We start from the raw sequence: 26,590 nt of genomic DNA, 5'->3' as shown, positions 1-26,590 counted from the left end.
AACCCTAAACCCGAGACCGAACCCTAAAACCGAAACTCTAAAACCGAAACCCGAAACCGAACCCTAAACCCTAAACCCGAACCCTAAACCCTAAAACCGAAACCCAAAACCCTAAACTCGAAATCATAAAAAGAAAACGCAACTTGTAAAAAAAATAATATTAAATCCTTACTTTTGTGCTAATTTGGTAATTATATTATTTCAGTGGTTAATATGAAAGTTGGTTTTTCCAAGGGGGGGGGGGTATGACAAGCAACCAGGGGGTACATTTAGCCTAACCCTTATTAAATATGTTTTTATTGTCATAATCTATACAAGTGTTGATACTATTTTGGACGTATATATTTGTATTCAATGGAAAATGTGAGTTTTCCAGTTAAAAACATTTATTCCCGATTAATTGCAACTAACGGAGTTAGGGTTTCGTTAGTCACGGACCGTTGTACACATATACATATTTAGTTAAAACCGCCACCAACCAAGATTAAGTTTAAACTGTTATTTATCAATGAGGCATAATTGTGATAATTTAAAACCATTTATCCTTTTTAAAATGACCCACTTTGTTTCTAATTTATTTTGCTTAAAAGCCGTACTTACCGCAAAACGTTTTGACTTAATGAAGTTGGTATTATTTTCAAAATTTAAAACCATTCATCCTTTTTAAAATGACTCCCTTTGTTTCTAATTTATTTTGCTTAAAAGCCGTACTTACCGCAAAACGTTTTGACCTCAATCAAAATTTGACATTTTTGTTTTGAGCTGAACTTACTTTAGTTAAATGTTGAAATTTTTTTCACTCGAACCAAATCGAAAGTTTCGTAACAAACTGATACATTTTTAAATCTTTCAAGAATTCACTCTAATCAAAGGTATACATATTTAAATTTTAAAATGGTTGTATTCTAATCAGTCAGCATAACAGAATGTGTAAAGAAATATGTATTCGTGGTCAATCACTGTAAATAGTTGTTTACATATATGAAATTATTTCCTAATTTTAATCTATATATTTGTTAACAAATTATTAATTAGTAAAGACAATGATTACACGTATTGACGCATATTCAATTTCAATTTAAATGCTTATGCGCAATTTGGTATCAATATTAAATTCATGATTTGTAACTGTTTCCGATATTATACAGCTTCCCTATAAATATCTTTCTAATGGTTCATTTTCAAACATTCATTAACCATTAACCATTAACCAATAATTATCAATCAAGTAATATGAACTTCCACCATTACCGGCCACTTGTTTATGTCGTCTTCATATCGATTTTACCATTCATTTATACCCAAAATGCACCAGAAGATCGTGTGAATGTCCACAATGTTGCTCGAAAAGAGGTTGGTTTCTATACGAACTTCGAGCCAGTGGGTGACAATATTGCACCAGCAGATGATGCACCAGTAGATGATGGCAATGCCACTAGTAGACCAGAAGATTTTGAGAATGCCCACAATGTTGTTCGAAAAGAGCATGGTTTAGGTCCTGTAACGTGGAATGCTACTATTTCTGAATACGCACAAAACTTTGCTGAGAAAAGAAGACCTGATTGTGCCATGGTTCACTCGATGGGTGATCAAGGATATACCGAGAATGTTGCAATGGGTGGTACGGCTCAGGATGCGGTAAATATGTGGTGCTCTGAGGAGCCTGATTGGGATCCTGTGACACAGACATGCGCGCCTGGAAAAGAGTGCGGACATTTTCTTCAAGTGGTTGCTAAAGAGGGCATCCAAATTGGTTGTGGAAGGGTTAAGTGCGCGAATATTAAACTTGCATATTATGTGATTTGCGATTATTGGCAACCACCTAGCTATGATAATTAAGTTTAAACGAAACCTTATTAGAATTGGCAAGTGGTACCAACCGAATATGTATGATCGATATATATATATATATATATATATAAATATATAATGATGATGATGTTTTGCTAGTGATATCAAATTAAATCTTTTAAATGTTTTTAATCCGTACTTGAACCCGTGACAAGTAAATCGTCAACATATACACATATTATTAATATGTCATTCCTTATATATTTTTGATACACCGCCGTTTCTCGTTGACATTGGTAAAAACCAAGCGACTGCAACATTTTGTCAAGTTTCACATTCCAAGCCCGCGGTGCTTGCTTTAACCCGTAAAGGGCCTTCTTTAATAAATAAACTTTCTTTTCACTTCCTTTCTTCTCGAAACCTTCCAGTTGACTAACATGCACGGTCTCGTCAATCTCATGATGTAAGAACGCCGACTTCACATCCAAATATTCTGGTTACCAAACTTCAATTGGTATATAAGCTCGATCCTTGTAACTTTCATTAGCTCGAAAAATCACAATGCATCATGATATAACCCATGAGCTCAGGTATATATACTAGTTTAAACATGAAAACCTAATTAGACTAGAATACAAAATCCTTATCATACTCAAATATTAATTAGTAAAAACATATTTAAACAATTAATTAAATAACTTGTAGCCCAAGTAATGTGCTCGACTTGATCCCCAAGATACCAATCCACCATAGGCTCGATGGACCGGACCAAACCAAATTATGGCTAACAATCTCCAATTCAACTTCAGGAGGAAACCATAAATATATTAGAATACCCTCTGACCCAACTTGAGTCCTCTATTTGTTGTCTCAAATGAGATTTGAACCTAAGACATCTCCCTTATTTGAAGTCTTTAGGTATCTCACTCTAGAGATCATTGATATTTGATATCAATTAAATTTATGATTGGAAACCGTTTTTGATTATAACGTTTCTTATTAATAAATTTATAATAAATATTTCTACGATTTACCTGCATTCCATTTTCTCATACCCTATTAATAATTTAGCTATTCGTGGAAGTTTACTGGTTATGATTGTTCTTATTACTTAATTTAGATGTGAATCTGTTAAAACATTGTGTAGTATAGATGTATGGTGGTTAATACCTAAATTATTTGAGTGGACAAAAAAATTGCATACCTTTTGCCGGGGTTTCCACCTCTATATGTTTAGCATGTTTTTTCCTATAAAAAAATTTATGGTTCATTTACAAAAACATTCATGAACCATTAATATTCTAGCAATATGGAATTAATCCACCATTACTGGCCTATTGTTTATGTTGTATTCATATCGATTTTACCTTTCATATACACCCAAAATGCACAAGAAGATCATGTGGATATCCAGAATGTTGCTCGAAAAGAGGTCGGTTTCTTTACCCAGTGCGCACCAACAGGAGGGGGTGGCAAAAATAATGCACCAGCAAAAAAAGATGCAAAAAAAGACGATATAGAACCGGATGATGGCAATGTCACTAGTAAACCAGAAGATTATGTGAAAGGCCACAACGTTGCTCGAAAAGAGGTTGGTGTGGATCCTGTAGAGTGGAATACTACTCTTGCTGAATATGCACAAAGCTACGCCAATCAAAGAAAAGATTGCAAACTTATACACTCGGAAACAGAATATGGTGAGAATTTGTGCTGGGGCGGTGCAGCTCAGGATGCAATAAATATGTGGGTTGGTGAGAAGCCTGATTGGGATGTTGCGACACAAACATGCGCACCTGGAAAAGTGTGTGGCCATTATACTCAAGTCATTGCTCCAGACTCGACCCAAATAGGGTGTGCAAGGGTTAAGTGCACAACTGAAAAGTATGCGTATTTTGTGACTTGCAATTATTTCGCTCCCCCGAAAGATAAAGATAAAGCTGAAAAGAAACCTTCCTGTGGTGATCGTAGATTGTTTTAAAACGAATTGGAATGTTTCATTCGAAGGAATAATTCTTTTTTACAGTGTGTTGGTTTGTAAAATTATAAACACAGTTGAAATGTTAAAAAGATGAAATGACAGTTCTTCTTATTTGACAATTTTAGGTTCGATTTGTGTTCTACGTTTGGTATTGATGTAAGAATTACATCTTATGTTCGCATCATCATCGATTTTATATGCAACATATGACAAATTTGGACAAACATCAAGAAATGGTCGATTTATAGATTTCATCACCGAGATTCCTTCACACAAACTGGAACAAACAACGAAAATGATGATAACCGACCATCGAATTGGACTCCATGGAGTCTTAAAACACATTATATGAAGATTATTAGGTAAATTTTACCAAGGTACTGTTTATGAAAAAAAAAATTTGGTACGAAAAAAATTAAGAATTAATGGCCGAAGAACTTTTTCTCACATTTATTTCAGTTTGGTTTGGTTGGGTTTCATGTACTATGTTTTAGTTTAGAATCGAGTTTCACCATTTTTTAATACGATAAGGTAGTGCGTTTTTGTCACGTTTAAACTTTCCAATAGATCAATGTTTTGAATTTCATAGGAAGGAAAGTTGAGATCCATTAATAATGTTTTCCAATTCCAAAAATAAGAAAAATGATCTTAAACCAAAATCCATATTGAAGTAAGCAAACAAATATAACCATGTGTTCCTTCCATTCTCTCCATCTTCTTGTCCCTCTTCTCTTTCACTACGAGTGGTTTAACTACTCAGGTGGTGAGTTCTAAACACCCTTTGTTCTATATATATATATTTTTTGTGGTGGTGGTCGGGGTGGGGGGTGGGGGTTTCAAACAAAAAGATGATGCTTAGAATTTCTCCACATTTTTTAAAAGTTTATTAATTTTCTCATTCAATATTATTGTTAAAAAATAATTAATCAAATAGGCATGTTCATGAGCCGAGCTAAGCCCGAGCCAAGGCCAGCTCGAGCCCAACTCGAAATTTAATCGAGCTGGCTCAACTCGAACTCTAAATCGAGCTGGAAATTGGAGCTCAAGCTCGGCTTTAAATCGAGCCAGCTCGGCTCGGCTCGACTCGATTTAGCTTGAACTGATTTTTTTTAATAATCCTTCAAGATTCTTGATATCCAATATATGTTTCTCTATGATTTCTTCTAGAACTAAGAGAAGAGAAACATGCTGAAGGTTTAACTCGAGTTTTAGTCAACTGTAGAGTCAAATCATCATTCAAATTTTTCTGAAACTTCAGTTCTTCAAGTATCGTTTTTATTCTAAACCCGAATCTTCAAATTATCAGCATCCGACTCACCTAGGAGAATCTTTAGCCTTCAAGTGCCTATGACTATTAGCAACATCATCATTCAACTTTTGTAATGCGAAAGCTCCATACAACGATGTGCCAATGACTATGAACGGAGATTTAGAATTACAGTTATGGGATGAGAATTGACATATGACTATGGGTATGTTTGGCAAAACTAGCTGGTAGCTGTAAGCTGGTGGCTAGAAGTTGTAGCTTTTAGCTGTAGCTTTTTAGAATATTTAGGTGTTTGGTAGAGTAGTTGGAGCTTTTGATAAAACTTGATGGGTGCTCGCGCGGTGCACCGTTTTAACCCGAAAGCTATTCTTACTTGACCCTTTCGACTCAAAACCATACCAACCTGAACCGAACTATATTAGACATATTTGCATCGACTCGTTCCAACCTTAATTTGGTCTTACACATGACTCGGGCTTGCCTGACTCGACTTGTTGTCGATCCTAACCAATATTCACATAATATGTTAATTTTTTAAAGTTAAAGAAGTATAACAATATGATACTCAAATTAAAGAGAATAAAATGTTCGTTTTTATGATGCAATTTTTTTTTAAAAATATTAACATGCAAAAAAGTTATGGCGTTTTAAAAAGTCATGGGGTAGTTGGTTTTGAATATGGGTTAAATATGTAATTATTATATGAATTAACAAAAGATTATGAAAGTTCAAATACCAAAATTGTAAAATTTGAAATACCAAAAAGCTTGTAGCTTTTTCAAAACGCTAGTAGTTGGAGCTTTTAGCTTCAAGCTTTTGATCCTAAACTAAAAGCTTCAAGCTACTCTAACCAAACAAGACTTTTCAATAAATATAAGCTTTTTCTTAAAAGCTACTAAAAGCTCTTTGCCAAACATACCCTATATGAGCGGCTAGTTATTTGGAATTAGGGTTGAATGGGATGTGAGAGGAATTGTGTTGGACTACTTAATTGTATTTTGTATTGGTTTGTATTATGTAAATATGAAATGAAGCCCATGTATCAAGTTGTTGGGCTAAATAATTTATATGTATATTAGCATTATAGCATATATATATATAATAAATTAAAGAAAAATAATTCAAGCCTATCGAGCTAGCTCAGGCTCGACTCGCTTACAATTGAGCCAATTTCGAGCGAGCTTTTTTCGAGTTTTTTTCTAGCGAGCTGCGAGTTTTCTGAACAGTCCTAAAATCAAATCAAACATTTTTTTAACTTTAATTTGAGTATCATATTGTTGTATAAAAAATAATATTTAAAAAGAATACTAAAAGTGGGGTTTTTTCTATGTTGTATTAACACTTTTGTACTAGATTTTTTGTGTTAAATTTTTATGCTAGATTTTTTGTATTAAAATTTTTTGGGCTGATCTTTTTGTACTAGATTTTTTTGTATTTGTACTACATATATTGTGATTGTTTGTATGTAATGAATTTTTATTTTTTATTTTTTATTTTTTTGTTAAACTTTGAGAAAACAAGTAGTGGAAGTTTGGGTTTTAGGACCTAAATGTCCTTTAATCGTACACGAAAAATGACACATACAATCTTTATAATCTTCTTAATTACGCTACTTAAGCAAAAACACATTTTTTAACAATGTAAATTGGTAGAGTAGGTGTTTTATTTGGTTATAAACCCGTGTTTATTAGTGTTTCTTTGAACTTTTTCAACATAGACCAATATACTTTAAAACAAAAATAAAACCGCATTTCATCTTGCCCATTTTCCTGTCGCTTTATTGTAATCGTTTTGAGTATAACAAAAAATTGAATTAGGAAACAAAACCGCACTTCAACTACGTACGTAAGTTTTTACGATTTATGTATGGTGGTTAATTTTTCTACCTAAATTTTGAGTGGAATAAATGGCATATATTTGCTTGGATTTTCACCTCTATTTGGCTTGTTTCTCCCTATAAATATCGTTCTTATAGATACTTTTCAAACATTCATGAACCCATTATCTAGCAATATGGAGTTTCACCGTTACTGGCCACTTGTTTATGTTGTATTCATATCGGTTATACCTTTCATTTATACCCAAGAAAATGCACCAGAAGATTATGTGAGCATCCACGATGTTGTTCGAAATGAGGCCGGTAATATCAGGAAATGCGGACCAGGGTGTGCCGATAACGCGCCAGCCAATAATTGCGATGCCAATAGTAAACCAGACGATTATGTGAAGGCCCACAATGTCGCACGAAAAGAGGTCGGTCTGGATCCTATAACGTGGAACGAGACCGTCGCTAAATTTGCACAATATTACGCCAATAAAAGAATAGCTGATTGTGCCCTTATACATTCGGATTGCAATGACCAACAATATGGCGAGAATCTTGCAATAGGAGGTTCGGGTAAGGACGCAGTAACGATGTGGGTCAATGAGAAACCTGATTATGATTATGCATCAAACACATGCGCGCCTTCAAAATGTTGTGGGCATTATACTCAAGTGGTTTGGAGAAACTCGACCCAGCTTGGGTGTGCAAGGGTTAAGTGCGCGAATAATATTGCATATTTTGTGATTTGCAATTACTGGCCTCCGGGAAACTATATTGATACGAAACCTTATTAGGACCGACGAATGGTGCTGATAAAAAATATATACAGATAGATGTATATATTGTAATGATGTTTGCTAGTGACATCAAATTGTGAAGAATATTTTCTTCCTTTTACTTGTATTGTCAGCATATAGTAAATTTTATTTGTCATCTTTAAATTAAATTAATGAAGAAACACTAACCGGACCCCGGGCAGATTACGGATAACCTGGGGGTTAGATAGATGTTTCCCACGAGGGGTTAGACCCAGAGAAGATGGTTCTTCTGATAACCTGCAAAACAGACACCGTGAGCTTGTCACTGAGAAGGGGGGGGGGGTTCCTCCTTGTGACCACCCTCCGGCGTGAGAATCAGACTAGATTGCTCTTTAAATATAAAGTATATTAAGAGATTGCTAGAGCAGATATCAGGTATAATATGGTAAGATATGATAAGATGAGATGGTCATACCATTTGTGGTATTTATAGCCGAATGTAGGTTTCCAAGGAGGTGTGGCCGGCTGAATAGTATTCATGTTCAACCAACAGTGGCCTACGCACGTGCCCTGCTGGTAGTTGGTGGGTAGGCAGCGGCTGATAGTGACCAGGCCTGCTGTGTACCATTCCTTTTCCACCAACTGCCGGCTATGCACGTGGTATGGCAGTAGTTGGTGAGTAGGCAGCGGCTAATAGTGACATACAGTAAAGGAGCATGCTGCTCGCCATACTGTTGTCAATAAGCTGTCGTATCTTTATTCAGATCTTTTGCCCATACCTCGTCAGGTACAGTACAGAAGATCTTCCTGTATCGTACGGACTGGCTTATTTGGGCGGGAGTATTCCCCCTCCCGCCACTGTGCGGGATTGTTCCCGGCTTTGCTCATTCCTTCAGGTGACACTGAGTGATTGAGAGCTAAGTGCCTTGTGCGTGTAGCCTTGCTGCGCGGGTGGCCTTCCCTGATGGCTTGTATCCGAGGCCGCGGGAACAGGCGGAGCCCTTCACCATTGGGAGGCATTTCCTGCGGGAACAGCTTGCGTACTGCGCGTAAGGACGTCACGTCTCTGAGCATGGTTGGTCCTGCAGATCCAGTTGGTTTCTGCGCAGACGTCTCTCTTCAAGGTGAGTCTTGCGGGTCCAACTGGGCTCTGCTGGGACCTACCTCTTCAATTAATAAAATAAATCGTCTTTTATATTCTTTTGTTTTTGGAATTTATGTCCTCTTATGTTTTTGGAATTTTGGTTTTCTGGTTAAAAGATTTGGTTTGGTTGATTTGCTCATATAATTGAATTGGTAGTTGTCTGCATAAACTTGGGTGCATAAACATACCATCATATGAAAAACCTTAACTAGAGCGGTATTCGAAAAGTGGGAAGATTTTATTACGATTTCCAGGACAAATGATCTCACAACCATAGGTATGTGTGCAACAAATATGGTAAGACGCGTTTCAAATTTATATAGTAAGACGCGTTTCAAATTTATTGACACTGTTATGAACCCATCTAAGCCCAATCATAAAGCCCATTTCAGCAGCCCTATCTAATGGTCCAATAAACCTTGATGTGTGATATGAGCCGGGAAACAAGAGTAAAAGATCATGAATGAATATTGTTAGAATGTTTGGCTTCTTCTTCTCATCCCATACTCTATTAATATGTTCTCTCATCCCCCTTCTAGTTCTTTATCAGTTTTGATTTTTCTATCTTGTAATCTTTTGATGAAGACAACAGAGATTTGGTTAATTCAATAACAATTTGATTTACTAATTCTAGTTGTGAAATATCCGTTCACTTCACACACCATGGATACGACATCAACATCTTCCAAGCAACACAATACGCATGTTAAGGTTACAAATTTCCTAGCATGTATTAAACTGAAAGTCCTACATTGTATATGATTTCATCAGTCCCAGAATCATGGACTAGTTAGTGAGGACAATATTGATATATCAAGCGGTAAAAGACAGAGGAATTTATTCACAGACTTCAATCTATGAGCTTGGGTGCAAGTGTAGTTCACCGTGTGCAAATCTCTTTTAAGTGTGGACGACACTTGGTAAGAGGTACAAAGATTGATTACAAAAACGTAGTTCGAGATATCATTATATCGCCGAGGGAGATGCTCAAATGATTAAAGATAAGATGAACGGTCATATGTTTCATTTAGATAACTACTTTTTTGAACACCGATTTTAACAATGTGCCAATGTCACTATACTAGGCGGAAGATATATCTAAATGTATCTACACTTTGTTTGATAATGTATTAGCAAACGATGCGACGCTAAACACAAACAAGTAACCTATATATATGTTTCATATTATTCGTTGACATTAATATAACATTTGAGTATCACAAATTTACTAACAAATAAAAGTTATGATGTTTGTTTGACCTAGTTAATACACCTTATATTTAGGATTTACTATATATAGTGGAATAATATGAAATGTTTTCCTCCATTAAAGTGTCCCCTTGAAAACTGCTTTCCTGTTGTTCTTCCTTACTTTCTGCATTTCACTTCCTTCCTCCATGTTCACAAGACTATAAGTATTCTTTTATATTCTTCAAAACATATATAGAACACCCATTCATCATACATACATACATACCAAACATGGGATATTCATGTAACATTGCGCTCGTTCTTGTTGTATCAATATCAATTCTACATGTATCTCACGCGCAAGATGCAGGAGCAACAGGCAACTCACCCGACGACTACCTTAACGCGCATAGTTGTATAAGAAGAGTAATGGATTTGCCTCCTTTGTCATGGGATGAAAAATTAGCCAAAGACGCACAAGCTTATGCCGATCAAAGGAAGGATTGCAAAATGATCCACTCTGATAAGTGCGGTGAGAGCATGGCGGCTGGACAAGCCCTCAATGGTTCATATGCAGTGCAAATGTGGCTTGATGAGAAGCGTAATTATGACTATGGCGAAAACAAATGTGTGAAGGATATGTGTGGCCATTACACACAAATTATCTGGAAAAACACCACAAAATTAGGGTGTGGTAGTAGCAAGTGTAACGATGGTGGTTTGATAGTTGTTTGCAGATATGACCCGCCCGGTAATATTGCTGGAGAGAAGCCTTTCTGATTCTAGTTCGGTTTATAATGTGTGTTAAAAGTATTTGTTCTGCAACGGAATAATTAAGCACCGCTACGAGTTGTTGTCTAATGGGTCGGTTTCATCGGGTGGAAGGCTATAGTTGAGGTGATTATGCTACTAAGATTCGTCTTATGCAAGTAATAAAATGTGTCATTTAGATATATAATAATGTAAACGAAATAAAAAATTAAAAAGTTCACTTATGTTTGTTGTTAACAAATTTAAATATCAATCGTTGTTCATTACTTGTGCTGATTCTGATGTTTGCATACATTTACTAGTTTATTTATTATTTTATTCTTAATATTTTATTCATTAAAGTTTTCATAATTTATTGTAATTTCAAATCTACACTGGAATTATACACCAAATTTGCATATATTTTGTTACTTTATTATGACATTGTCGGGTTCTCAAATCCAATCCGACCAACAAGGGGACCGATTCGATATCTAATATGATTCTGAAAACGTTAGTAAAACCATGCCGTCTCATATTTCGAATCCCAGGAAGTGCTGAATTGTTTTTCAACACTTTCATCAAACTTTAACCAAATCAGTTACCCTGTAGGTGGCCATAAGATTGATCTGTGACAGGTTATTGTGTCCTCCAAAGGTCAATCTTCGATTTCTTGGAAGCCAAAGAATCAAACACCAGTGTCTCGTTCTTAAACACAAGATGAGTTCAGGTCTACCAAACTTTTCATGTTTATCTAATCCAAAGAGCATTTGCAGTATTGCACATTGTTGCTAATATAGTTTTGAATGCTAGTACTAAGCATCACCACTAGGTTCAAGAACATGATAAACGGGTCGGTTGATCAACCCCTCTATGTTTCTACTAAAGGTTTGTCATAGTGGATCAGCAACACAATTTGCTGGCCAAGTGCATGATGGCAAAGGTTGGCCATTCAATATTTTGGACAATAAAAAGTAACAAAACAAAGGGAAAAAAACCAACAAGAGTTATTTCTGGTACTAAAACAAACCTGATACAAATACACGAAAAGAGTCAACTCATAACTGATTTCTGGCTTGTTAAATACAAATCGATGGATATTATCACCCAACAGAAAACCAATCAAATCTTCTACATACTCATCATACTTCAATGGAGTTTAGGCTTATGATCATTCCATTGAACCAACATCCATACTATCGACGTGCCTGTTTAGTAAAACATAGTATAACAAGAACCATCACAATCGGCCTTTCAATTCAATCCGGTTGAATTTATAGAATTAAGAGAATAATCACAACGAAAACTTAAATGACAACAATACCTGCGAAGAAACCAACGGTTGCAAGATTCTGAATGGCCATGGTGTGGTAGATCAAGTACTCTGTAGCAAAGTGACCGAGCGCGTATATGAATGATAAAAAGGTTGCAAGATATAACGGCTTGTTGTCGAGGTTAAACGCACATAGGAAACACAAGGTACATGTAAGAAGTGTCCACACCCCAAACGTCCTCCCGTGTATTTCAGACACTGCACAAGAATTCATCCGCAAAATAAATACCAAGTGACAACACCACATTAACACAACACTTTGCTATGTTAACCGAGATACATAAGATGGTTCAGCATATCTGCAGAACATACAACTGTTTATACGGTTAATGTGATATTCTATCAACCGACCATAGTTATTAAAAGCCCTCGCCTCTTGTGCCTAGGCCGTTTTTCAGGCGAGGCTCAATAAATGCGCTTCTAGTTCCTAGGCAAGCGCTTCAGCATTGTCTATGCCAAGAATATGAGAAGATAAAAGCCGAGCAAAAGAAACGCAAGGAGTGCTATTAAAACTTAGATCTAGGAGAGGTCAAAGGCATTATATTGATACATTTTGTTATTCAAGTTCTGGAATTACATTTGAATCTTGAATTTTTTAGAACTTTTGGTACTAATTAGATGATATTAAATGTTATATAATAGCTTTTGTATATTTTATTTGAAGAATAGTATTATTTTTTATATACATAATATATTGTAAATTTTTTATTCAAGTGCGTTTTTTTCTTCAGGCCCTCACTTTTTTTTTGCGCCTAGGCCCTAGGCGAGGACTACGCGCCACGAGTGCGCCTAGCGCATTTGATAACTATGCAACCAATATACATGAATTTAACTAAAAAGTTTGCCAATATTCATGGGGCATCGATGCATCTTACTTGAAATTTTAAAAGTGTTGTTTTAAACATGCCAAACCGAAGTCAGGCACGTAACCGGTTCCAAAAACCATAAGCAAAGCCAAAACGTATGGATCTTACCCAACCTCTTTTGACCTGAACCCAAACCTGTTCGAACCTGAAATTCGTTTTGACCCGAACCTGTTCGAGCCCAAAACCCATGCCAACCCAAACCTGTTCGAACCTGAAACCCGTCCCGACCCGAACCATGATAACCCTTTTCTGAATCAACCCATTCCGACCCTAACCCGTTCTAACCCGAACTAGGATGACCAAATGGTACCGAACCCATCACTAATGTCCGGTTTGCCAGTCCTAGTGATGAATGTTGACTTGTGTAGACCTATTAAGCTATTCAATTTAGGGGTGTGCAAAAAACGAAAAAACCAAAAAATCCAAACCGAAAAAACCGAACCGAAACAAAAGCCGACGGTTTGGTTTTTTGTTTTTGTAAAAACCGAACTAATGGTTCGGTTTTGGTTTTCCATGTAGTAAAAACCGAAAAAACCGAACCGAACTGAATTCCTAAATTTTTATTTTTTATTTTAAGTAATTTATAAGAATTTAATGAATATGTAACTAAAATATTTTTGGTCAAATGTATAATAGTATATTAGTTTATTAGTTAACAACGAACAAAATTATTTATACTTAAATTCATTATTTTTTGTCAACTTTTTTTTCGGCCTAAAACTTTTAAGCTTGAATTGCAAAACCGAAAAACACCGAAACCGAACCAAAACCAAAATGAAATCCGAAAAACCGTAACCGAAAAAACCGAAACCGAACGGATTCAAAAAATCCAAAAACCGAAGTTTTGGTTTTCGGTTCGGTTTTAGCCCAAAACCTCACCGAACCGCACCACGCACACCCCTAATTCAATTCAAGATATTATAAGCAACACAACAATTACTGAAGTCTACAGATATCAAATCAAGACATCAACTAGTCAAAATCAATTTCAGATTCGATAGTAGAGTTGAAGATGAAGTTATTATTGATTGTGAAGATAATTATAAAGGAATTGGATAATTACTAACTGGTGGTTTGAGAGAAGACGGCACGGCGGAGAGCCCAAATGTCGACGAAACCGAACCATACGGAGGCCAGACGGAGTGAACCCACCAACATTAACCACCATCCCAAACCTTTCATCTTCTTCTTCTTCAGATCCAATCGCACCCTCACCTTATTATAATAATACTAATAATATTATTGCAGTCTTCCCTGTTTTAATATTACGAGGACTATATATACTCTCACAAGTTTGTATATGTTGTGTTTGAGATTTTGGACTGGTTATACTCTGGAAGATGTAATCCGCTTATTATGTAAAAAATAATAATAATTAGGTATGTGTTATTTAGAAGTTATTAAGAAATCCTATTAAAAGCTTTTTACAATTTTAAAACATAAAAATAAGAAATATACGACTCGTGTAGGCAACTATATAGCTTTTATAGCTCTATACAAGTTGTATATTTTACTAATCAACGTTTTATGACACATTATGTCATCTGTACGGCCTGTACAAGCCTATACGAATCATATAGAGGGAACCATGTTATTTGGTTATAAGGGGATGGCGTATAAATCAAGCATGACTAAAGAAAAACCGTTAAAAGGGAAGTGTCTAGAGAAAATTGGGGGTGGGGGGGGGGGTTGAAATATATAATTTGATTTTTATTTTTTTTAGAGTTTGAATGAAAAACAATAAAGATTTTATGAGTTTCTAAGTTAGAAAAGAATACAAAAGAAATTTACAATTTACAACTATGCTTGTTTATTAAACTTTGTCATATTGTTTTTTATTAAGTAGAATGGTATGTATTAGATTCTCTTCAAACTCATATTAGAAAATAGAGAGGGTGTATAGGTTTTTTTTAAAAAAAGTTTTTGACTTGTTTTAACAATACTAATAACTTTGTTAAACTTTTTTTACAACAATAATAATAATAATAATAATAATAATAAATGCAACAAGTAAAGTCGTATACACTTTATGATGTCCAATCGATTTTATAAAGGTTCAGCTAGCTGAATGCTAGCTAATTCATTCTAGTCATCTCCATAATCCTCGTATCCAGAGTTTTCTTCACTAAACGTCTACTTAAATGTTAGGGATCGCCAATTACACATTTCACTCTTCAAAGAAAGTGTTCACCCTCTTCAACACACACTAGGCTAAGATAGTGTACTACACTATTTCAAAAAATAATGTAATTTTTCAACTAAAATAACTCTCAAGATATAGTTCCAAGCCCAAGGTTGTAGCACTATATCAAGAGAGTGTTTTACCTTTTGTTAATCAATTATTTAATCACAAGAACAACCATTAGATTGAGAGTGTTTTCACTAGGCATCTTCTTAAATGGTAGTGATCACAGTTACACGTTTCACTCTTAAAAGGAAATTAATGATCTGTCTTCTTCAACATATTAGGTCAAGATAGTGTCCTGCACTTTGTCATGATAGTGTAAATTTTCAACTAAAATAACCCTCTGTCAAGATATAATTCCCAACCAAATGATAACATTATATTAATATAAGTAGGTTACGTACCCGTGTGCAACACGAGTTGGAACACGAGTTGGAATAAATAAATTTATTCAAACGATGAATTTATAAGAGATACAAAAAATGTGTTAAACTATTTATATAAATATGTATTGCACGGTATATTAAATCATATATTAAACAATTTTCTTTTTTTATTTTTATTACAAATAAAATTCAACTTATTTAGTATTTTATCCGATTTGAGATAAAAACAGTGTTTAAAAACTGGACTATATTGAACGTCCAACCGACAAATAAAAAAAATGTGTTGGTTGTTCGCAAACCAACTTTCAAACCACAAAAAGAACTGGAAAAAAAAAACAATCGGGATAACATTAAATATTTTTAAAATTGAGTAGTTGAACATAATAGTTCATGCACCGTCTAACGATAATAATAAGTTGGATGCACTACCTTTTCTTTTATGGATGTTGGTTTTCTTCTAGATTTCTCATTGAAGCAATATGGAATAAGATATAATTTTATTTGAACCTTTGAAGTGCCAAGTGACACAAAGATGGTCCAACTATGTGTCAAGTGGTATAACCATGCTTTTGTTTATTATAGTAAGGATGAGTTTTCATTATTTTCTTTTTTCAGTGGCATCGGAATATGTATTGTTCATATTAAAGACTCTAACAAAGATAACTATTTAGATGGAATTAAAACAATTGTGTTTGGTAAATTTTATTTTTTATTGTTATTTTTCAAATTAAATTCAAGTTAAATTAAATAATAATGGAATACCATTTGAAACGTATGACAACGGGCATGTAGATGCATCAACTGAAACATTAAAACAAATAGGTACAATCTTATATGTTAATATAAAATAAACACATATCCCATAAAATTTAATTATAAGCAGGTAAACGAATGATATTTTATTGTATAACTAATGGTAGAAACACCGTTCTTCGAATTTATATGTGAGTTTTTTATCTTTTAGACATCGTCTTATCATTTGACACAATAAATACATTTATAAAAAGTAATCGTATGAATGGTAGAAGAAGTATAAAATAGCATTAACGATGAATTTAAAGCGTAAACAACACGAAGAAAATTAAAATTGACCAACCACCTCCTACAATCCGGTTTGGTTTACACGGCCAATAAATATAAAACCGTAAACCAAACCGTTAGTCATGATTTTACACAATTTTAAGTGCACCTTTATGTTTATTGTATCGGTGATGTACGGCCGTCTTTTTATAAAACAACTTCATTTTATTTTATAGTTTAACCCCTAATTAGTTTTTATTTTATATATTTATCTAGTTATGGAATAATGAAATGGTTTATGCATGTTTCTTTTAGCTATAAAAAGTTATCATCCAATAGGTACATGTAAATTTTATATGAAAACCACGTGTAATATGACGTTTGTAACCCAAGTATATAATATATGTATAACACTGTATAAACATAACCAACCGAATTAAAGACGAATTTCATTTCAAGATGGTAAGTTTTGCTGGTTTAATGGGTTTAAAGGCAACAAAGAAGACACCTATTTGATATATATACATGTAATTCACATATGCTTAAAAGTGTGAATAATACAATATTAATATATGATGTGCAATTTAAATACGTAATTGGATGTAGGACTTGTTTTAATCAAGGTAAATTGATTGAAGAGGTGCAGAGCTATCTCGAGTGTGTTTGTGAGTACAGACACTATCAAATAAAGGTGTTTACTAATAAAGAAATTTAGTCTTCGTTATTGTTGCTGACGTAAATAACTAATGGAATAAACAAATTTTATGGTAAATAATAGCTACTGTATATTAATTGTCTACGTAATTAGTGATACGTAACTTAAGGGAAATCACTGGTTATTAATTGGTAATGAAATTTTCTTTCCATAGAAGAAAATATTCAAAACAACTATTATGATTAGTTGATGACAAATTTTATAATTAAATATTATAAATCAAGTCATACATATAGTTTTGTATATGGAAGGTTTTAATTTAATTAGAAATATTTATGACTTAAAGCTTCAAAGATAGAGTGACACATGGCAAAATATTAGGTTAGTTAGGGATAATGTGGTTCAACTATCATTTTTGTTTATTATAAAAAGTAGATATTTTACGTTTAGATCATCAACTAATCACAAGAACAACCATCTAGTGATGCCCCCTCAATATTACATGAACGATTAGCGAATTGTATATTGGGTGCTCTTCTTTTGGTCTTCTTTAATCTTGATCTTCTCTTCAATTTGATGCTTATGATTATGAAAGATATTTAATATGTGCGTATGTATATGCTGTAAAAGCAAAGATGTGAGGAATAAGGTTGCACAAGACCAATGTTTATAGCCTAACATGAGAGACGAGTTGTTAAATACTTTGGATGATTCAATCGATTGTGGACGACTAGTCCACATCTTTCTTGATATTGTGAAAGTGAGCGTTGTGTGAGATCACTCCTTTTTTCCTTCAAATGCATATAGGATTAGGATCCATCACATGTTGTGAAAGGCTAGTAATTGTAAGTAGTTGATTAATGCCATTAAGAAAATAAATATATATATCTTAGTGTAGAGTTTTTTTTTTTCCAAAATAGTGTACTTTGAAATTTTATTTATCAAAATGATGTACTTGAAAAAATATTTACTAAATTGATGTACTTTGCAACATCCAAGAAAAATATTTAGTTTCTCACTCATAATTTTATTGGATAAGTTTAAATCATTAAAGAATTATAGTATTATTAATTTTTGGTATTTGTATTGGGTCTATTTATATTTATTTAATTATAGAAGAAAATAATTTAATTGTACAGGGTCTTTTTTAATACAACGCCTAACTAATTGTATGGAGTCTTTTCAACGTAATCGTTCTCAGTAAAATAAAAATAAAAAAATAATCGCGTGTAACTTTAAAACGGAAAAATATTAAATATAATAAATATATTAAATTCACTATCAATTTAAATAATATAGACTGAGGTTTTAAATAGTTTATTATATAAGTTTAAAAAAATATAGCTCGTGCGGTGCGGCTGGGAGTCAAGGGGAATTTAATCGGTGTTGGTTACGACATTGGAAATAAACCAAAAATAAAGTATGTTAACGTCAAAATATAACAAATTAACATAACAAAAACCACGCGATGTGGTGGCAAACCGACACGAATTTGACTAGCATCAAGTTATGGCATGGAAAGTAAAGCAAAAAAATAAATTCGTTCTATCAAAATACAAAATATTTAACATACTTAAAACAAAACAAAAAAACTACGGCGAACAAACAAAATAAAATAAACTCGCACATTGTAGTTGCGAACTGATGGGAATTCGCTGAAATCAACGGAAAAAAAACGTGGCAAACAAAAAAAGGGCACGTTGCATCCACGAATTGACGCAAAATTGGCTAGAATCGACATCGTGGGCACCAAATCGTACATAAACGCTCGTTACGGTGGCAAACCAACACGAATTCAATCGGTATCAAGTTACGACACTGTAAGTAAAGCAAAAATTTTAGCAATTGATTTACATTTATGGAATTGAAGTACGTTTAATTTAATAACAACGATCGTCTTTTCTACTTTAAATTTAAAAAAAAAATAAGTATTTCATATAGTTTTATTAGGTAGATTAGAAAATTCAGATTTTTTTTCACGTCAAGCAAATAAAATGAATATTATATTTATTATAATATTAGTAATAATGTATATATAGAATTTAGAATATATGTCACTGGTTAAATAAATAATACCGTATACAATAATAAGAATAATTAAATCACCGGTTAAATAAATAAAAATAAAATCAAAACAATATTAAAAATTACTAAAACAATAATTATTTAATGACTTGAACTTATACAATAAAAATACAAGTGAGAAACTAAACTAACAATAAATGAGGTTCTCCTTGGATTTTACAAAAGCACACTATTATGATAAATACCCTTTTAACTACACCATTTTAGTAAATAAAATTTCTAACTACACTCTTTTGGTAAAAAACTCTTGTATTCCCATTGTGAATATATATATATATATATATATATTTATTTATTTATTTATAGATATTACATAATTAATGAAAATTAATACTAGCTCACTTTTGGTAAAAAAATTCTACTGTTCTCATTGTGAAATATAAATATATATATATATATAGATATTACATAATTAATGAAAATTAATACTAGCTTAGTCTGACCATAATAAGCAATCAATTTTTTGTTTTCTTAAAAAAGGTGGACATTTTTTTTAGTTTATTGCTTGTCTTTGATCATTAAATTACAATAGTCCGACTTTTCTAATTTATTGTATATTTAATTAATGATAAATACTTATTTTACGCGTCCCAATGAATGTGTGGCATGAAATGGCAGTAAATTATAAATATTGACTCCCAACAAATGTTGAGTATTTCCTGTATTAAATTACTTGAGCTATTGACTTCTTCATCAACCAGTACCTCCACTTCTGTTAGCATAATATTCTGTTGCTACTTTCTCCTTCTTCGATCTACTCACTCTCACCATTCTTGTTCTTTGTGTTTTCAATTACACTAATTAAGAGCGATTGATATGAAGAAACAAGATAGTTTTGCTTTAGAGAAAGGTGAAGCCGCTCAAGAGCTTGATGATGATGGACAAATTAGAAGAACAGGTACAAATCCATCTTACTTTTGGTTATTTTATCAAGAAACCATATATATAATCAACAAAGCATTGTGTAAAAGTAGATTACGCGGTGACGTTCAAATTAGAATCAAATGAATGTTGATAACTGCAAGAATCATATCACATAGTATACTTGTGCACATTGTTTTAAATGTAATAGATAAGTCAGTTTTGTAACAATCTATCTCGCCCTCTTCTCTGATTAAACCAACAATGCATTGTATATAAGTATGCATATTGGTTCTTAAAATTCTCAATATAATATTATTGAATATGAAAAGTTTGTAAAGTGTATATTTCATTAAAAAGGTAAAATTATAAAACGCATTGTGTTAATCTCCCCGATCTCACTCTTTCTTTATTTTTTTTTATCTTCTGATTTTCTTAATATAAAAATATGTATGAATGTGTATATATGCATTTAATAAACCTATTAATATTATATTTTTGTAAAAATAAATCTTAAAATTTATAAAATTATTGAAATCTAAATTAATTTTAAAGAATTAAAATTAATTATACAAGTTTTAATGAAGTTCAACTAGTATAGTAGGGGAATTGAACATTTGGGATGAAAGCTATAAGGTTTCAAGCTTGATTCCGATCCTAACTGCGTTTTACCGTAATGGGTCTTCGGGCAACGTGTTTTCCCCAGAACATGAGATGGACAGATGGTGGGCATGACTACCTAATGATGTCTGCAATCGTGAACATATGAGGTCGCCTTTTGTCATTGGGTTACCATGGGTAGCAAGCTCGTTAAAAAAATAAAAACAATGTATTTTTATAGAACTAGTTTTTATCCCCCGTATTACGGGGGCTGTTTTACATTACTCGTTTTTATTATTTATATACTTTTTTGGGTTTAATGTTATTTATTGTAATGAAATTTATAACATACTTAAAGTTTGATGATAAAAGGTTTCACAAATAACTAAGATGTTATAACTCGGTTTAAAAGTTATCTGCGTTTGGTAAGACCTAAGACCTGCTTATTTTTTTTACTAAAAAAATGTTTCTTAATTATAAATAATATTTAAAAAAAATCATATAATAATTTTTAGTATATCCTATTTTATAGGATTTTCACATCAATAATTTGGTGAAAATAATTTTTAATTTAATGAGATGCTATAACCCGTTTAAGGAATATCTGGGTTTGGTAAGACCCATACCCGTGAATTCGGGTCAAATGCATGAGAAGGCTCTATTTAAAAATCAAGCAAATCTGATGACTTAAAAAAAAGGGAGCGACCATATCGCGACACGTAGGATTTTTATGTTTTCGTTTATATATATTATAGATAGATTGGTGTCTTGATTAATTTTGTACGCCAGTTGTCATCAATTCTGATAAAATTGGGGTCTTAACTCTTTAACTCCAAAATAGGCGGACTGAAAAAGACCGGTCCCTGCCTTATTTTCATGATGCTCTCCAATGTCAGTATCAGAAACTAAAGCCCCTCATAATCTCAATATTATTCCCTTCAATCTTAATCTTTGTCTTCCATTTCTTCTTCTATAACATTTATAAAATCACTTTATTGGAGCTCTCTTTTCATACAAATCAAACCCAAAAAATATAGTTACTATTTCCTAATTGTTATGTAGAATAAATTCACATTTTATATATTGCATGTATTCATCTTTATTTGTTCTTTTTATTTCATCTTATTATTTTTTTTACAACAAACAAAAATAAAAAGAAACCATGAATCTGTAATAGGTCTTAACTCTTAACTAGAAAATTGTATATCGCTTGATTGATTTTGAAGGGACATGGTTGAGTGCGAGTGCACATATAATAACTGCGGTGGTTGGATCGGGAGTTTTGTCACTCACATGGTGTTTAGCACAGTTGGGCTGGACTTTGGGGACATTTTTGCTTCTAATTTTTGCTGTCATCTCCTGGTACACATGCACCTTACTCACCAACTGTTATAGATCTCCTACAGGAGCTCGAAACTATACCTACATGCAAGCTGTCAAGACTAATCTCGGTAAGAATTATGTTTATCTTCTAACTAATTTTGCTTTAATTATATCTAGATTATGTATATAGGCTTATATTTTCTTAAAACTCCAAAAATATAATAACTTAGAACCTCCTAAGTCCAAAAAATATCATAAATGTATTGTTAAACGAACTTTTACTCATGTTTTTTTAGGAGGGCGTCAACACATATATTGTGCGATAGCTCAATACGAAACCCTCATTGGTGTAAGCATCGGATACACGATCACAGCGTCGATAAGTATGGGGTAAGAATCAAAAAACTATACATATCACATATCGCTCAACTGTCGATATATGTATCTTAATGCCTTCATTTATTCGTTTGAATAGGGCCATTAAAAGGTCGAACTGTTTTAAGAAATATGGTCATGACAAGGGGTGTCATACGCTGAACAGTCCTTATCTTTTAATCTTTGCGGGTATAGAACTCATTTTGAGCCAACTGCCTAACTTCCACAAGCTATCGTTCCTTTCCATCATTGCGGCCATCATGTCTTTTGTGTATTCAACCATTGGAATGGGGCTCTCCATTGCCAAATTTGCAGGTTAAACATCATTAAACTCATCATGAAATATCTGTTATATGTGTTAAATTAACAAGTATAGCAATCTATTCTCACTCAACCATAACATTAACAAGTATAAAAATGTGTTTTATGGGGATATATTTTTATATTTTAATTGCATTGTTTGAAATAAAGACGAATTTAGTTTTCATAAACATACATTTTTTTTATCTGTTACTTAAATTTTAATTTACGGTGTACTTTTACTTTATTGTTCCTAGAAAACATAATAGATTTTTAACATCACAATCACTCGTAAGCCTCGCACTTGACTCAAGTCGATCAATCGATCGATATACCCTGTACATCTATGCTATACCAGCTGCTTACTTTATTTTAGTGGCAACTCACATACTATCTAACATACTATTAAGTTACATATTTTTTTACTACCATAAGATTTGAACCCATGATTTAGATAGTTAATCAATATCATATGAAATTCATTTTTATCTATTCATATATTAAAATCCTACAATAATATTTAGCCGATCTGTATCATTGTTAATTATAAATGTAATTTTGGTCAAGAGACACTTGCTTTACAGCATAAAAAGGACATCCAAAGGAAAAAAAGTTGATACAATCTTCAAATAGATAAGTTTTACATTGTGATAGCCGAAACTTATAATTTTTATTTTTGAATGACAGAAACTTATAATTAACAACTCTGATCATATAAGTTGAATTTTATTTTGTTATCAATTTTTAAATGTTTGAACTATACAGGAGGTGGCCTTGCTAAAACAAGTATTGGAATGCCACCTAGAGAAGATATGTCAAGCAAGGATAATATATGGAACATTTTCTGTGCAATCGGAGACATTGCCTTTTCCTATGCTTTCGCTGATGTTCTCGTTGAGATACAGGCATATCTCTCTTTAAACACTCACATATTAGGCTACAACCCGTTTATTATATGGAATATTAAGATATAATTTAAATAGTTAATAATGAAATTTTATGAATTATAATACGATATTATGATATAAGATATGGTTGAAATTACATATAACTTACTAACAATTTAATAAATTTGAATTCAAATATCTCACATTATATTTACATTGTTGGGGCAGACCTAATCGGGAGTAGCTAGTATCAAGATAGGTTGCCTCTTGGGAAATCTCAAATCTCCGTCAGGGTAGCCAAAAACTAATACACAAGCTCCTAGTTGGTAAAATGGACAATATTGGCTGGTTAGTACAAAAGGCTGAATATTACATCTTTATGAATCATATAAGTTTCCTCATCGTATGTTTCCTAGTGGGCATAGTAAACAATATTGGTTCATACATCGCCTTGTATCTTTCTTGGTTATCAATCTCATCATCATGGCTATCGATGTCTAGATCTTTAAACAAATATAATTAATTATCATTTCTAGTCATGTTATCTTTTATGAGTCTTCATTTCTGTTTGCCTCTTTTCCCCATAGTGTTTATCATATGCCTTTCTAGGGTCTCACATCCACTGCGGGGTGCAATCATTAGACATATTACTCACGAACCCTCCCTCACCCAACCATCTAGCTCCCCATCCCAAACTAGGGTGGTGAATCGATCAGTCCCCAACTGATCCCTCGTCCATACGTCCACTCAAGACTTTTAGATCATGAAAAGGTGTGTAAGTGTTTAGTGTTAGTCGGTCAAACCCCTGACGACACCAACTAATTACGAGCTCCATAGTTGAGCTCTTGTTATATCGAAGTCTCACTGGTGTATTACAATATTTCTTGTTCACTAATGCATACATCTCATATGCGATTCAACATGCTTGTCTATACATACCTTATCCACAAGAACCACACTTAATTAAATGCTCTCAAGCACATTCTCCATTACATTAAAGACATTTTAGATCATAGGCTACAACTATATGTATCTCATAGCTTATTAGACACAGAATGGGTTGTTTGTATGGATACGTGTCCACCTACCTGTATGTATTGTGTTTTCTTGGGAGATAACTTATTACTTGGCCTTCTAGGTACAAAGCCATTGAATCTCGTTGCAGTGCTGAAACAAAATATCACGGTTTGCTAATTTTTTCGTTGAGACATGTTCGATCCATAATCTAGTTCTTGAGGTTCATTACTTCATCTATCCATTCCTTGATTTGATAAATATTGTGCCGGCTACATGTCAACTAACCCGATGCAACATCAATGTACCAAACGTATTAAGTATTATACTACCTTTCATCTTTATTTGACAAATCTCGCTCCAATTTGAATCATCTTTGTAACTGCAAGGTTGTAATAAATGTTGTAATCGGGGCTTTTGAATATTTGGATTAAGCCCGTTACAATTTAGCCAATTGGGGTTTACGTTAGGATGTCGTCTAAGTCTATATGTATCATGGTGCATTATTTATTGAAATCACATAGAAATATACAAACCTCGTTAGTGTTGAGTGTAGACACGAAATTTTAGTAAAAGGTTTCTTTTCGAATGTAAGATACATTAAAACAAAGTCCTCCGGAAAACAAAGTCATGCAAACGGCTACCACCATTGGAATTTCAGCGTCTACATTCTTCTACATGTTGTGCGGGCTACTTGGATACGCGGCATTCGGTAACAATGCACCAGGGAATTACTTAACTGGGTTTGGTTTCTATGACCCGTTTTGGCTCGTTGACATTGCGAATTTGTGCATTGCTATACACCTTCTTGGTGCTTACCAGGTACTTAATCAGTTTACTACAATTCATTACTCATTTACTCAATTACTCGTATATATGTTCAAACTTTGTGACATTATATTGTAGGTAATAGTCCAACCTGTTTTTGGGTTCGTGGAGAACTTGAGTCGCAGAAAGTGGCCACAAAGCAGATTTGTCAACAAGGAATACTCGATAGGCTACTTTCGGATCAATCTTTTCAGGTTAATCTGGAGGTCGGCATATGTTATACTCACAACGCTAGTAGCAATGATGTTTCCATTTTTTAATGCTTTTCTTGCTCTAATTGGCTCAACAACGTTTTGGCCATTGACAGTGTATTTCCCCATAGAAATGCACATTGTGCAGGCAAAGATCCGAAGGTATTCGTTTAGGTGGATTTGCTTGAGAGCACTTAGCTTGATGTGCTTGTTTGTATCAATTATTGCGGCTGCTGGATCGATTAGAGAACTTGTTGCTTCGGTCCAGACCTCCAAACTCTTTCTATCAGAGTCCTAGCTAGTTCTTACTTTCTATTTATTTGCTTTTGTGTCCAAAACAATAGTGATTGTTGAACCAAAGGATTCGGGATTTTATTTATGCATCTTTTTATGCTTTCTGATGCATCCAATTTCACCAAGGTGTTTAAAACTTTAAATCCAACCTTTGCAATTAGCCTGCTAAAATATTCTATCCGTCTTTGGTGATTGGTCTTGCCCATGTTTGATTTGACTGTTGTTTGTAGTATGTTCGTTACTTCGTTTCATGTTTTTAGAAGGTTATAAAATATTAATAAATATATTTTATGCTAATTGATTACCATTCAATATAACACACAAAGGCATATATGATTTGAAAACTCATTAGAGTTGAAATAACTATTATTGTTCAACGATCCTACTGTTCCTAGTTGATGAGTCATGCCCGATTTGCTGTAAAGTTTGTTTAAATAACTTTGGTGAACATGCCGTTCATTGCAAGGAGCTTCAGGGGTTTAAATATAGGCATGATTTGGTCAGATATGTCCTTTTTGATGTGTTAAAACGAGCGGAGATCTCAACGAAAAAAGAAGCTCCTGTGAACTTCCTGTCGGATCCACTTGAAGGGAGGTCTACTCTCCAACCAGCAAACGTTCTTGTGTTTTGGATGGGCAGGAGGAAGCACGATTGTATAGACCTTACTGGAGTATCCCCCTTGT

At 33.4% G+C, this 26,590-nt stretch overlaps 4 protein-coding genes and 1 pseudogene across 4 annotated transcripts; 4 read left to right on the top strand and 1 right to left on the bottom strand.

Annotated features, from left to right (window-relative positions):
• Positions 1-1,233: 1,233 nt before the first annotated feature.
• Positions 1,234-1,839, top strand: LOC143593079 (pathogenesis-related protein PR-1 type pseudogene; annotated as a pseudogene).
• A 5,210-nt stretch (positions 1,840-7,049) lies between these two features.
• On the top strand, positions 7,050-7,655 carry LOC143593078 (pathogenesis-related leaf protein 4-like). The gene has a single exon (XM_077072821.1). The coding sequence runs from the start codon at positions 7,050-7,052 to the stop codon at positions 7,653-7,655; it is 606 nt and encodes a 201-aa protein (XP_076928936.1).
• A 2,588-nt stretch (positions 7,656-10,243) lies between these two features.
• LOC143593086 (basic form of pathogenesis-related protein 1-like) lies at positions 10,244-10,808 on the top strand. Its single transcript, XM_077072826.1, has one exon. The coding sequence runs from the start codon at positions 10,246-10,248 to the stop codon at positions 10,732-10,734; it is 489 nt and encodes a 162-aa protein (XP_076928941.1). The 5' UTR covers positions 10,244-10,245; the 3' UTR covers positions 10,735-10,808.
• Positions 10,809-11,679: 871 nt separating this feature from the next.
• On the bottom strand, positions 11,680-14,145 carry LOC143593085 (ergosterol biosynthetic protein 28-like). The gene is made up of 3 exons (XM_077072825.1): positions 13,971-14,145; positions 12,029-12,235; positions 11,680-11,912 (listed from the first exon to the last, which is right to left on the bottom strand). The coding sequence occupies exons 1-3, from the start codon at positions 14,083-14,085 to the stop codon at positions 11,854-11,856; spliced, it is 381 nt and encodes a 126-aa protein (XP_076928940.1). The 5' UTR covers positions 14,086-14,145; the 3' UTR covers positions 11,680-11,853.
• A 5,745-nt stretch (positions 14,146-19,890) lies between these two features.
• Positions 19,891-26,244, top strand: LOC143593084 (amino acid permease 1-like). Its single transcript, XM_077072824.1, has 7 exons — positions 19,891-20,132; positions 21,922-22,146; positions 22,315-22,408; positions 22,494-22,708; positions 23,459-23,596; positions 25,187-25,416; positions 25,501-26,244. The coding sequence occupies exons 1-7, from the start codon at positions 20,051-20,053 to the stop codon at positions 25,909-25,911; spliced, it is 1,395 nt and encodes a 464-aa protein (XP_076928939.1). The 5' UTR covers positions 19,891-20,050; the 3' UTR covers positions 25,912-26,244.
• Positions 26,245-26,590: the final 346 nt, after the last annotated feature.

The sequence above is a fragment of the Bidens hawaiensis genome, unplaced genomic scaffold, assembly GCF_021521415.1.
Source record: "Bidens hawaiensis isolate Kalapana, Puna unplaced genomic scaffold, B.hawaiensis_p1.1 tig00041672_1, whole genome shotgun sequence".
In the NCBI taxonomy this organism is placed as follows: Eukaryota; Viridiplantae; Streptophyta; class Magnoliopsida; order Asterales; family Asteraceae; genus Bidens; species Bidens hawaiensis.
Note: the sequence above shows the minus strand (reverse complement) of the source record. Positions and strands in the feature narration are given on the sequence as shown.

What these genes read in the sequence shown, in the direction of transcription:
- LOC143593085 (XM_077072825.1), bottom strand. Translation starts at nt 14,085, where the DNA reads ATGAAAGGTTTGGGATGGTGGTTAATGTTGGTGGGTTCACTCCGTCTG. An exon ending in CGTCTTCTCTCAAACCACCA is followed by an intron (nt 12,236 to 13,970) that starts GTTAGTAATTAT and finishes ATTCTTGTGCAG; the next exon opens with TGTCTGAAATACACGGGAGG. An exon ending in AACCGTTGGTTTCTTCGCAG is followed by an intron (nt 11,913 to 12,028) that starts GTATTGTTGTCA and finishes TTTACTAAACAG; the next exon opens with GCACGTCGATAGTATGGATG.
- LOC143593086 (XM_077072826.1), top strand. Translation starts at nt 10,246, where the DNA reads ATGGGATATTCATGTAACATTGCGCTCGTTCTTGTTGTATCAATATCA.
- LOC143593078 (XM_077072821.1), top strand. Translation starts at nt 7,050, where the DNA reads ATGGAGTTTCACCGTTACTGGCCACTTGTTTATGTTGTATTCATATCG.
- LOC143593084 (XM_077072824.1), top strand. Translation starts at nt 20,051, where the DNA reads ATGAAGAAACAAGATAGTTTTGCTTTAGAGAAAGGTGAAGCCGCTCAA. An exon ending in TGGACAAATTAGAAGAACAG is followed by an intron (nt 20,133 to 21,921) that starts GTACAAATCCAT and finishes TTGATTTTGAAG; the next exon opens with GGACATGGTTGAGTGCGAGT. An exon ending in CTCCATTGCCAAATTTGCAG is followed by an intron (nt 22,709 to 23,458) that starts GTTAAACATCAT and finishes TGAACTATACAG; the next exon opens with GAGGTGGCCTTGCTAAAACA.